A 12,872-nucleotide genomic window follows, 5' to 3' on the forward strand; every position below is an offset into this window, starting at 1 on the left:
CTGAGGATGTTTTCTTTTTCACCATAGCCCTCTATGGGTTTCCAAATATCACTTTGCGAGTTCCACAAGAAGAGGCTAAGCGAGGGGCCTCTTGAGGGGAAAGCTGTATCTCTGTGACAGGAATTAACAGATCACTAAGCAGTTTCTCAGAAAGCTTCTTTCCAGATTTCATCTGAGGATATTTTCTTTTTCACCGTAGCCCTCTATGGGCTTCCAAATATCATTTTTCAAATTCCACAAGAACTCTCTTAGCGAAAGGATTCTTGAGCGGAAAGCTGTAACCCTGTGAGATGATTTCACAGAACACAAAGAAGTTTGTCAGAAAGCTTCTTTCTTTTGTTATCAGAGGATATTTCTTTGGCCTTGTAGTCTTCAAAGGGATCTGAATTATCTGTTCTCAGATTCCACAGAAATAAGGCTAGCAAAGAGATCCAGGAGATACAGATGTAACTCTCTGAGCGGAAGTCACACATCACAAAGCAGTTTCTCAGAAAGCTTCTTTCCAGTTTTTCTCTGAGGATATTTTCTTTTTCACCTTAGTCCTCTTTGGGCTTCCAAATATCACTTTGCGAATTCCACAAGAACAGGCTTAGAGATCGGCCTCTTGTGCGGAAAGCTGTAACTCTGTGAGATGAATTAACAGAACACTAAGACGTTTCTCAGAAAACTTCTTTCCAGATTTCATCTGAGGATATTTCCTTTTTCACCATAGCCCTCTAAGGGCCTCCAAATATCACACTGCGAATTCCACATGAACTGTCTTAGCGAAAGGCTTATTGAGGGGAAAGCTGTAACTCTGTGAGATGAATTAACAGAACACTAAGCAGTTTCTCAGAGAGCTTCTTTCCAGATTTCATCTGAGGATATTTCCTCTTTCACCATAGCCCTCTATGGGCTTCCAAATATCACTTTGCAAATTCCACAAGAACTGTCTTAGCGAAAGGCTTCTTGAGGGGAAAGCTGTAACTCTGTGAGATGATTTCACAGAACACAAAGGAGTTTCTCAGAAATCTACTTTCTCTTTGTTATCAGAGGATATTTCCCTTGATCTTATGGTCTTCAAAGGGATCCGAAATATCTGTTCTCAGATTCCACAGAAATAAGGCTAGCAAAGAGATCCACGAAATACAGATGTAACTCGGTGAGTGGAAGTCACACATCACAAAGCAGTTTCTCAGAAAGCTTCTTTCCATTTTTTCTCTGAGGATATTTTCTTTTTCACCATAGCCCACTAAGGGCTTCCAAATATCACTTTGCGTGTTCCACAAGAACAGGCTTAGCGAACGGCCTCTTGAGGGGAAAGCTGTAACTCTGTGAGATGAATTAACAGAACACTAAGCAATTTCTCAGAAAGCTTCTTTCCAGATTTCATCTGAGGATATTTCCTTTTTCACCATAGCCCTCTATGGGTCTCCAAATATCACTTTATAAATTCCACAATAACTGTCTTAGCGAAAGGCTTCTTGAGGGGAAAGCTGTAACTCTGTGAGATGATTTCACAGAACACAAAGGAATTTCTCAGAAAGCTTCTTTCTCTGTTTTATCAGAGGATATTTCCCTTGATCCTGTAGTCTTCAAAGGGATCCGAAATATCTGTTCTCAGATTCCACAGAAATAAGGCTAGCAAAGAGATTCACGAAATACAGATGTAATTCTGTCAGTGGAAGTCACACATCACAAAGCAATTTATCAGAAAGCTTCTTTCCAGTTTTTCTCTGAGGTTATTTTTTTTTCCACCATAGCCCTCTAAGGGCTTCCTAATATCACTTTGCAAATTCCACAAGAACTGTCTTAGCAAAAGGCTTCTGGAGGGCAAAGCTGTAACTCTGTGAGATGATTTCAGAGAACACAAAGAAGTTTCTCAGAAAGCTTCTTTCCAGTTTTTCTCTGAGGATATTTTCTTTTTCACCATAGCCCTCAATGGGCTTCCAAATATCACTTTGCGAATTCCACAAGAAGAGGCTTAGCGAGCGGCCCCTTGAGGGGAAAGCTGTATCTCAGTGACATGAATTAACAGATCACTAAGCAGTTTCTCAGAAAGCTTCTTTCCAGATTTCATCTGAGGATATTTCGTTTTTCAACATAGCCCTCTATGGGCTTCCAAATATCCCTTTGCAAATTCCACATGAACTGTCTTAGCGAAAGGCTTCTGGAGGGGACAGCTGTTACTCTGTGAGATGATTTCAGAGAACACAAAGAAGTTTTGTTATGCCCAGACTGTTTGTTCCCCAAAGAAGACCACCAGAGTCCAGAGTCAAAGCCAAGCGGCAAGGATCTTTACTACAAGTTCGAACTTGGTCCCTCCTTTACACAGTATACAAGAGGGCCCCGAACAATGCGAGCGTTTGCTTTTTATAGCCCGAAAGTTGTAGGGGAACAAAGAAATTCTTTTGGCTCCTGCGCTTTCAGTAACCTTGAACGGCTGTCTCCTTATCGGAGACTTTCCAGGTGGTGTTTGTACTGGGCTCAGGGAGTTTGAGAGATATATGGTGGTGGGATGGGAGGATGGGATGTGTTTGTGCTAGGCTCAGGGAGTTTTGAGACCGGGGCTGAGGAATGTGCCCAGCTCCTTTCATTCCCCCCTTCTTTTCAGGTATCTTTAGAGCCAATCTTGGGTCTTATAAGTCTGATTCTGTTTCAGCGTTTACAGGTTGGTATTGGGCTCTGAGGACCATGAGTTGTACGGTGTCAAATCTCTCCCTAACAAATTGTAAAATTCTGTTAACAACACAAGGTCCTACGGTAAGCAGAAATAGTAGACTTAGCAGGGGTCCAAGGAAGGGGGCTAACAGAGAAAACATAGAGGAATTCCACCATTGGTCTGCAGCTGAAGCAAACTGCCGTGTTTTTACTTCAGTGCTTAACTTGCGTAACTGTTGGACCCGGTCCTCTACAAGTCCTGATTGATTTATGTAGAAACAACAGTCTTCTTTTAGAAATATACATGTACCACCTTTTTCTGCAGTGAGTAGGTCTAGGGCCCTCCGGTTTTGCAAGGTTACCTGAGCTAGGGACGTGTGCTGCCGCTGAAGGGAGACAAGGGACTCAGCGGACTCCTCCATAGCAACGGCAAATTGTTGGTATAACTTGTTACTTTCTATGAGGGTGTGACCTAGGGCTCCCCCCGCCAGTCCGGCCGCAATGAAGGATGCAGTGAGGGAGATTCCTGCAATGAGGGGGAGAAATATGGCTCGTGCAGGTCTTGGTCTAGGGTCTGGGTGAATAACAGCACTAGTCCAGTTACCGGTATACCCTAGGAACTCGCCAGCAGTTAGTAGAGTCAACTGGGGAACTAATGTGACAGGGAGACACAGTAGGTTATTAACAGAAGGACTAGGTAGGTTCTTAGATAAGGTTCCATTATACCAGAAGAATATGCCTGATGGAGCCCTTAAGGTGATATTAGGGGGCGTTGCAGTGATGCTGCAGAGGCTGGAATTGGTTCCTGAGAAACAGTAGGGAAACTTCTCCTGACTGGGGTTTAGGTATAGGGGCACGTTCAGGATAGGAGCATACGAGTGGTTTCGGAGGTTGTTAGCTTGGGCAAAGGTAGAGGGTCCCCATGGCAGAGGGACAGCTGTTAGCGGTGGACGCCCTAGAGTGGCGCACACGAAGCAGCCAGACAGGCTATGAAGTCCTGTAAGGTTAGCAAGTTCTAGTCCTTCTTGTAATAACTTTAACCAGGAGAAAGGACGTAAGTCTTGTGTTAGTCTGTTTTCCTGTCGTTGGATATTCCCGTGGACCAGGGGCAGTACTTGCACTAGGCCTTGCCACAGATAGAGGTGACTGCTAGGCCATGTGGAGGAGGGGGAGTAGTATACAGCCCCATGTTGAGGTGTGGTCCAGCGGGAGTTCCAGGGGTCTCTAACTATCCAGGTATATGGAAAGTCTCTATCCCGTCTACGATAGAAGGGCCATTTAGGGTCTAACTGTTTTCTCTCTCCCCAATAACGGGGTCTGTGGATGTTACAATAGTTATAAGGACAGCCAGCATTTTGGTGCCACCAATAGTGTTTACAATTGTATTTAGTCTGATCAAACTCAAAGCATATTATTGGTGTCATAGGTTTGGCTATTTGAAAACCAGTAAAATTTAGTAGAATTGGGCTGTTGCACCCTGAGGAAGGGCAATCAGCACTGGCCAATAATTTTCCGGGCTTATGAGGTTGCCCAGGGTGGGTTCGGTTTTCATAAAGCCAGAATCTCCAGACAAAGGGATTATGAGCTGGTTTTGTGATTTCTCCAGCGGCCACTAGGGCGACTAACGTTAGGGTTAGACTACCTAACTGCATGTTTGCAGTGAGCTATGCTGCCGGCGCAGGGTGAGTTTTAAGGGGTTGTTCCTAGCTCTGTCCACAGTCCACGTGTCCGGTGCTTCAGCCGCCGCCGTGATTGGTCCCAGAAGATCGGAGGTTGGGTCCACTGGCTTGACGTGGGTGTAGTGGATCCACGATGCGATGCCTTCTACCTTCAGGGCGGTGGGTGTGGTTAGGAGTACCTGGAGTGGTCCTTTCCACCTGGGTTCTAGGGTCTCTTGTCGGTGTCGCTTGACCAGGACCTAGTCTCCCGGATGGGGTGTCGGCGGGGGACCGGTCTCATATAGTTTTTTCAGCTTGGGCCAGATTTCTTGATGAATTTTCTGCAAGGCTTGTAGGGAAAACAAGAGTTCAGAGACATTTTCTGTTTCGGACTTGAGCAGATCATCTTTTAGGCCGGGAACTAAGGGTGGGGGTCTGCCATGCATAATTTCATAAGGAGTAAGGCCCAGTCTGTAAGGGGTATTACGGGCCCGGAGCAGAGCGTAGGGGAGAAGGACCACCCAATTAGCGCCAGTCTCCATAGTTAATTTAGTTAAGGTCTCTTTTAAGGTCCGATTCATTCTCTCTACCTGTCCTGAACTCTGGGGCCTGTAAGTGCAATGTAGTTTCCAATTTGCCCCAAGGATGGAAGCCAAATCCTGACTTACCTTAGCAACGAAGGCCGGCCTATTATCTGACCTTATCTGGACAGGGAAGCCATACCTGGGGAGGATATCTTCCAGGATTTTCTTTGCTACAACCTGAGCAGTTTCTTTCTTGGTGGGGAATGCTTCAGTCCACCCTGAAAAAGTATCTACAAAGACAAGTAAGTACCGATACCCGTATTTTCCTGGCTTTATCTCAGTAAAATCTACTTCCCAGTAGATACCGGGCCTGGTTCCCCTAAGCCTTGTTCCCGTTGTAGCCTGGGATTGGGGGTAGGCGTTGTTAAGCTGGCAGACTTTGCAACTTGTTACGATGTTGCTGGCCATCTCGGCTGTATGTCTGAATTTGAGCTTAGAGCGTCTGATCAGGTCTATCATTCACCGAGCACCCAGGTGGGTGGTTCGGTGGATGTGTTCTAACATTTGTTGTCGTAATTTTTCTGGTAGGATGGTTTGGTCATTAGTATCAGTCCACCACCCATTCTGGATCTGTTTCAGGGGAAGCTTGTCAATCCACTGGAGATCTTGTTCTGAATAATCAGGGAAATATGGCAAGTCCCGGGGGCCCGGGTCAGGGAGCTGGAGTGCAAGGAGTTGGCTGGGAGCCTTCGCCACCTTTCTTGCAGTTTGGTCCGCCAGAAAGTTGCCTTGAGCAGTTGGAGTAGTTAGTTTCTGATGCCCTTGGCAATGCACAATGGCTAACTTTTCTGGCCTCCATAGGACTGTTAGCAGGGCTAGGATTTCTTGCTTGTTTTTTTATCTCTTTTTTTTTTTTTTTTTAGCCGTCAGTAACCCCCGCTCCCTGTAAATGGCCCCATGTATATGCACTGTTGCAAAAGCATATCAGCTGTCTGTATATACCGTCAGCTTTTTCTCCGCCCCTAAGGTAAGAGCTTGGGTGAGCACTATTAGTTCGGCCTTCTGGGCCGATGTCCCCGGGGGCAGGGGTTCCGCCCAGATTACCTCAGTCTCTGAAGTTACTGCCGCTCCAGCGTATCTCTGGCCGTGATGCATGAAGCTGCTCTTATCAGTGAACCAGACGAGGTCGGCATCAGGAAGTGGGCGATCCTGCAGGTCTTCTCGAACTCCGTGCACCTGAGCTAGTACCTCGGTGCAGTCGTGGAGTGGGGCGTCCAGGTCCAGGTTGGGCAGTAGCGAGGCAGTCTCTTACCCAGTGGCCAGCCTCCTTGCAGTAGGCACATTGGTCTTTTTTCAGATTATCATGCCTGGGGGGGCCGCCTAGGTTGGGTGTACTCTGGCTGTAGATGTTCTTTCTGTACTACTGCTGCCAGGACCTTGGTCATTTTTTTAGTGGCCTTAAATTGCCTTTTTTCTGGAGTATCTCTGTTATTATAAACCTGCTGGGCTATCTGAAGGAGGTTTTGAATCCGCTTTCCTTCCAAGTCTTCTAATTTTTGGAGTTTTCTTTTAATATCTGGGGCTGCCTGATTTACGAATGACATTACAATAGGTGCCTGACTTCCTGGAGCCTCTGGATCTATGGGGGTGTACTGTCTAAAAGCTTCCATTAATCTTTCTAAGTAGGTGGCTGGGCTCTCTGTCTTTTTTTGCAGAATAGAATATACTTTAGCCAAATTAGTGGGCCTGCGAGCAGCTGCCCGGAGACCTGACATTAGAGTCTGGCGATAAAGGTGTAGCCGTCCCCTACCTTCTGCCGTGTTGTAGTCCTACGCCGGCCTGGTCAGAGGAAAGGTCACGTTTATGAGGTCAGGGTTAGCAGTCGGTTGACCGTCGTCCCCCGGGACCAGCTTTCCAGCTTTTACCTGTATTCCCTCTCGCTCCTCCGTGGTAAACAAGATTCGGAGGAGCTGCTGACAATCATCTCAAATGGGCTGGTGGGTGAACATGACACTATCCAGTAAAGCCAGTAAATCTTTGGGGTTGTCTGAAAACCGAGCACTCTGAGCCTTTTAGTTATACAGATCACTGGTGGAGAATGGCCAGTACTGGAGCTTGGGGATTCCTGTGTCATCTGGGGGTTTTATTTCCCGAAGGGGTAAAGCCACCGTGGAGTCAGGCGGCTGGGGGGGGGGGGGGCTAGTCCGCGAAGTGCGCCCTCGCGTCCGCCCCCCCAGCCTTTTAAAGTTACTTTCCCTTTCAGCGAGCCCGCCTCCCCTCCGCCTGCTCCGTCCCTCTATCTCTCTCTCTAATGTTTCCGTTTCTGTCTAAATCTTTGATTGACATACTTACAGGGTCTTTTCTTTAAGTTTCTATCTCATTCGCGCGCGCTTTCTCTCTCTGTCTCTCTGTCATCCCGTGTCCTTTCTCCTTTATATTCAGTCTCTTTCTCTGACTCTCCACGTCTGCCGTTTTCTCCCCTTTCTCTTTCCGATTTCCCTTCTCACTTTCTCCCTTTCCCATCTCTATGGTCTCTCTCTCACTTATTTTCTCTTCTCCCCAGTCTCACTTTCTGTGTCTCTTTTTGTAAAGGAATGTGGGTTGGAATCCCTGTAAAGGAAATCCATGCTGGAAGCCGGGAGCCCGGGGACCGGGGCCGCAGGCGCGGCACCGGAAGCCAGGAGCCCGGGGACTGGGGCCACAAGCGCGGTGCAGGAAGCGCGCGCCGGAAGCCGGGAGCCCGGGGACCGGGCCGGGAGCGTGGCGCCGGAAGCCGGGAGCCCAGGGACCGGGGCCGCGAGCGCGCGCCGGAAGCCGGGAGCCCGGGGACCGGGGCCGGGAGCGCGCGCCGGAAGCCGGGAGCCCGGGGACCGGGGCCGCGAGCGCGCGCCGGAAGCCGGGAGCCCGGGGACCGGGGCCGCGAGCGCACACCCGGGGGCCGGGGCAATTCAGACAGCGAGCGCGCACCCGGGGACCGGGGCAATTCAGACAGCGAGCGCGCACCCGGGGACCGGGGCAATTCAGACAGCGAGCGCGCACCCGGGGGCCGGGGCAATTCAGACAGCGAGCGCGCACCGGGGGCCGGGGCAATTCAGACAGCGAGCGCGCGCCCGGGGGCCGGGGCAATTCAGACAGCGAGCGCGCACCCGGGGGCCGGGGCAATTCAGACAGCGAGCGCGCGCCCGGGGGCCGGGGCAATTCAGACAGCGAGGGCGCACCCGGGGGACGGGGCAATTCAGACAGCGAGCGCGCGCCCGGGGGCCGGGGCAATTCAGACAGCGAGCGCGCGCCCCGGGACCGGGGTCAGATTCAGACAGCGAGCGCGCACCCGGGGACCGGGGTCAGATTCAGACTGCAGGCGCGCACCCGGGGACCGGGGTCAGATTCAGACTGCAGGCGCGCACCCGGGGACCAGGGTCAGATTCAGACTGTTGCCCGGAGCGCGAACCCGCTCCAGCAACTCAGATCGCAATTTAAATCAGGAGAGAGCCAGGGGACGTCTCCCACCGGTCTCCACTGGCCGTCATATAGCGCGTCCGCCAGGACTGTGACAGCCTCAGTTTCAGACCTCGCGAGTCAGAGATTCAGATTCAAAACAGACACACAGACACAGACAGACAAACGGAGACGAGCCAGCTCACCTATCAGTAGATCGATCCTAGCAGATCCGTTGACCAGGGGTCTGGTGGGCTTGGGGAATCCCGGACGGGCCCCCAGATGTTATGCCCAGACTGTTTGTACCCCAAAGAAGACCACCAGAGTCCAGAGTCAAAGCCAAGCGGCAAGGATCTTTACTACAAGTTCGAACTTGGTCCCTGTTTTACACAGTATACAAGAGGGCCCCGAACAATGCGAGCGTTTGCTTTTTATAGCCCGAAAGTTGTAGGGGAACACAGAAATTCTTTTGGCTCCTGCGCTTTCAGTAACCTTGAACGGCTGTCTCCTTATCGGAGACTTTCCAGGTGGTGTTTGTACTGGGCTCAGGGAGTTTGAGAGATATATGGTGGTGGGATGGGAGGATGGGATGTGTTTGTGCTAGGCTCAGGGAGTTTTGAGACCGGGGCTGAGGAATGTGCCCAGCTCCTTTCAGTTTCTCAGAAAGCTTCTTTCTCTTTGTTATCGGAGGATATTTCCTTTGGCCCTAGAGTCTTCAAAGGGATCCGAAATATCTGTTCTCAGATTCCACAGAAATAAGGCTAGCAAAGGGATCCACGAAATACAGATGGAACTCTGTGAGTGGAAGTCAAACATCACAAAGCAGTTTCTCAGAAAGCTGCTTTCCAGTTTTTCTCTGAGGATATTTTCTTTTTCAACGTAGCCCTCTATGGGCTTCCAAATATCACTTTGCGAATTCCACAAGAACAGGCCTAGCGAGCGGCCTCTTGAGGGGAAAGCTGTAGCTCTGTGACATGAATTAACGGAACACTAAGCAGTTTCTCAGAAAGCTTCTTTCCAGATTTCATGTGAGGATATTTGCTTTTTCACCAAAGCCCTCTATGGGCTTCCAAATATCACTTTGCAAATTCCACAAGAACTGTCTTAGCGAAAGGCTTCTAGAGTGGAAAGCTGCAACCCTTTGAGATGATATCACAGAACACAAAGAAGTTTCTCAGAAAGCTTCTTTCTCTTTGTTATCGGAGGATATTTAGTTTGGCCCTATAGTCTTCAAAGGCATCCGAAATATCTATATCAGATTCCACAGAAATAAGGCCAGCAAAGAGATCCACGAAATACAGATGTAACTCTGTGAGAGGAAGTCACACATCACAAAGCAGTTTCTCAGAAAGATCCTTTCCAGCTTTTCTCTGAGGATATTTTCTTTTTCACGATAGCTCTCTATGGGCTTCCAAATATCACTTTGCGAATTCCACAAGAAGAGGCTGAGCGAGCGGCCTCTTGAGGGGAAAGCTGTATCTCTGTGACAGGAATTAACAGATCACTAAGCAGTTTCTCAGAAATCTTCTTTGCAGATTTCATCTGAGGATATTTTCTTTTTCACCATAGCCCTCTATGGGCTTCCAAATATCACTTTGCAAATTCCACAAGAACTGTCTTAGCGAAAGGATTCTTGAGCGGAAAGCTGTAACCCTGTGAGATGATTTCACAGAACACAAAGAAGTTTGTCAGAAAGCTTCTTTCTTTTGTTATCAGAGGATATTTCTTTCGGCCTTATAGTCTTCAAAGGGATCTGAATTATCTGTTCTCAGATTCCACAGAAATAAGGCTAGCAAAGAGATCCAGGAAATAGAGATATAACTCTCTGAGCAGAAGTCACACATCACAAAGCAGTTTCTCAGAAAGCTTCTTTCCAGTTTTTCTCTGAGGATATTTTCTTTTTCACCTTAGCCCTCTATGGGCTTCCAAATATCACTTTGCGAATTCCACAAGAACAGGCTTAGAGAGCGGCCTCTTGAGCGGAAAGCTGTAATTCTGTGAGATGAATTAACAGAACACTAAGCAGCTTCTCAGAAAGTTCTTTCCAGATTTCATCTGAGGATATACCCTTTTTCACCATAGCCCTGTATGGGCTGTCAAGTATCACTTTGCAAATTCCACAAGGAGTGTCTCCGCGAAAGGCTTCTGGAAGGGAAAGCTGTAACCCTGTGAGATGATTTCACAGAACACAAAGAAGTTTCTCAGAAAGCATCTTTCTCTTTGTTATCGGAGGGTATTTCCTTTGGCTCTGTAGTCTTCAAAGGGATCCGAAATATCTGTTCTCAGATTCCACAGAAATAAGACTAGCAAGAGACCCACGAAATACAGATGTAACTCTGTGTGTGGAAGTCACACATAAAAAAGCACTTTCTCAGAAAGCTTCTTTCCAGTTTTTCTCTGAGGATATTTTCTTTTTCACCATAGCCCTCTATGTACTTCTGAATATCACTAGGCGAATTCCACAAGAACAGGCTTAGCGAGCAGCCTCTTGAGGGGAAAGCTGTAACTCTGTCAGATAAATTAACAGAACACTAAGCAGTTTCTCAGAAAGCTTCTCTCCAGATTTCATCTGAGGATATTTCCTTTTTCACAGTAGCCCTCTATGGGCTTCCAAATATCACTTTGCAAAATCCACAAGAACTGTCTTAACGAAAGGCTTTTTGAGGAGAAACCGGTAACTCTGTGAGATGATTTCACAGAACACAAAGAAGTTTCTCAGAAAGCTTCTTTCTCTTTGTTATTGGAGGATGTTACCTTTGGCCCTATAGTCTTCAAAGGGATCCGAAATATCTGTTCTCAGATTACACGGAAATAAGGCTAGCAAAGAGATCCACGAAATACAGATGTAACTCTGTGAGTGGAGTCTCACATCACAAAGCAGTTTCTCAGAAAGATTCTTTCCAGTTTTTCTCTGAGGATATTTTCTTTTTCACCCCAGCCCTCTATGGGCTTCCAAATATCACTTTGCGAATTCCACAAGAACAGGATTAGCGAGCGGCCTCTTGAGGGGAAAGCTGTAACTCCGTTAGATGAATTAACAGAACACTAAGCAGTTTCTCAGAAAGCTTCATTCCGTATTTCATCTGAGGATATTTCCTTTTTCACCATAGCCCTCTATGGGTTTAAAAATATCAATTTGCAAATTCCACAAGAACTGTCTTAGCGAAAGGCTTCTTCAGGGGAAAGCTGTAACTCTGTGAGATGATATCAGAGAATACAAAAGAGTTTCTCAGAAAGCTTCTTTCTCTTTGTTATTGGAGGATGTTACCTTTGGCCCTATAGTCTTCAAAGGGATCCGAAATATCTGTTCTCAGATTACACGGAAATAAGGCTAGCAAAGAGATCCAAGAAATACAGATGTAACTCTGTGAGTGGAAGTAACACATCACAAAGCAGTTTCTCAGAAAGCTTCTTTCCAGTTTTTCTCTGAGGATAAATTTTTTCCCCCATAGCCCTCTATGGGCCTCCAAATATCACTTTGCGAATTCCACAAGAACAGGCTTAGCAAGCGGCCTCTTGAGGGGAAATCTGTAACTCTGTGAGATGAATTAACAGAACACTAAGCAGTTTCTCAGAAAGCTTCTTTCCAGATTTTATCTGAGGATATTTTCTTTTTCACCATAGCCCTCAATGGGCTTCCAAATATCACTTTGCAAATTCCACAAGAACTGTCTTAGCGAAAGGCTTCTTGCGGGGAAAGCTGTAACTCTGTGTGATGATTTCACAGAACACAAAGAAGTTTCTCAGAAAGCTTCTTTCTCTTTGTTATCGGAGGATATTTCCTTTGGCCCTATAGTCTTCAAAGGGATCCGAAATATCTGTTCTCAGATTCCACAGAAAAAAGGCTAGCAAAGAGATCCACGAAATACAGATGTAACTCTGTGAAATGAATTAACAAAACACTAAGCAGTTTCTCAGAAAGTTTCTTTCTAGATTTCATCTGAGGATCTTTCCTTTTCAACCGTAGCCCTCTATGGGCTTCCAAATATCACTTCGCAAATTGCACAAGAACAGGCTTAGCGAAAGGCTTCTTGAGGGGACAGCTGTAACTCTGTGAGATGATTTCACAGAAAACAAAGAAGTTTCTCAGAAAGATTCTTTCTCTTTCTTATCGGAGGATATTTCCTTAGGCCCAATAGTCTTCCAAGAGATCCGAAATATCTGTTCTGAGATTCCACAAAAATAGGGCTAGCAAAGTGATCCACGAAACACAGATGTAACTCTGTGAGTGGAAGTCACACATCACAAAGCAGTTTCTCACAAAGCTTCTTTCCACTTTTTCTCTGAGGATATTTTCTTTTTCATCATAGCCCTCTATGGGCTTCCAAATATCACTTTACGAATTCCACAACAACAGTCTTAGCTAGCGGCTTTTTGAGAGGAAGGCTATAACTCTGTGAGATGAATTAACAGAACACTAAGCAGTTTCTCAGAAAGCTTCTCTCCAGATTTCATCTGAGGATATTGCCTTTTTCACCATAGCCCTCTATGGGCTTCCTAATATCACTTAGCATATTACACAAGAACTGTCTTAGCGAAAGGCTTCTTGAGGGGAATGCTGTAACTCTGTGAGATGATTTCACAGAACACAAAGAAGTTTCTCAGAAAGCTTCTT

The 12,872-nt window shown here is 47.1% G+C and overlaps 1 protein-coding gene and 1 long non-coding RNA gene across 2 annotated transcripts; both read right to left on the bottom strand.

Annotated features, from left to right (window-relative positions):
- Positions 1–2,254: 2,254 nt before the first annotated feature.
- LOC144336448 (uncharacterized) lies at positions 2,255–8,917 on the bottom strand. The gene is made up of 2 exons (XR_013408270.1): positions 8,881–8,917; positions 2,255–2,569 (listed from the first exon to the last, which is right to left on the bottom strand). It is a non-coding gene; the product is annotated as an uncharacterized LOC144336448 (long non-coding RNA).
- Positions 2,689–7,440, bottom strand: LOC144336595 (ERV-BabFcenv provirus ancestral Env polyprotein-like). The gene is made up of 3 exons (XM_077975510.1): positions 7,175–7,440; positions 3,003–4,647; positions 2,689–2,700 (listed from the first exon to the last, which is right to left on the bottom strand). The coding sequence occupies exons 2-3, from the start codon at positions 4,290–4,292 to the stop codon at positions 2,689–2,691; spliced, it is 1,302 nt and encodes a 433-aa protein (XP_077831636.1). The 5' UTR covers positions 4,293–4,647; positions 7,175–7,440.
- Positions 8,918–12,872: the final 3,955 nt, after the last annotated feature.

The sequence above is a fragment of the Macaca mulatta genome, chromosome 18 (assembly GCF_049350105.2).
Source record: "Macaca mulatta isolate MMU2019108-1 chromosome 18, T2T-MMU8v2.0, whole genome shotgun sequence".
NCBI lineage: Eukaryota > Metazoa > Chordata > Mammalia > Primates > Cercopithecidae > Macaca > Macaca mulatta.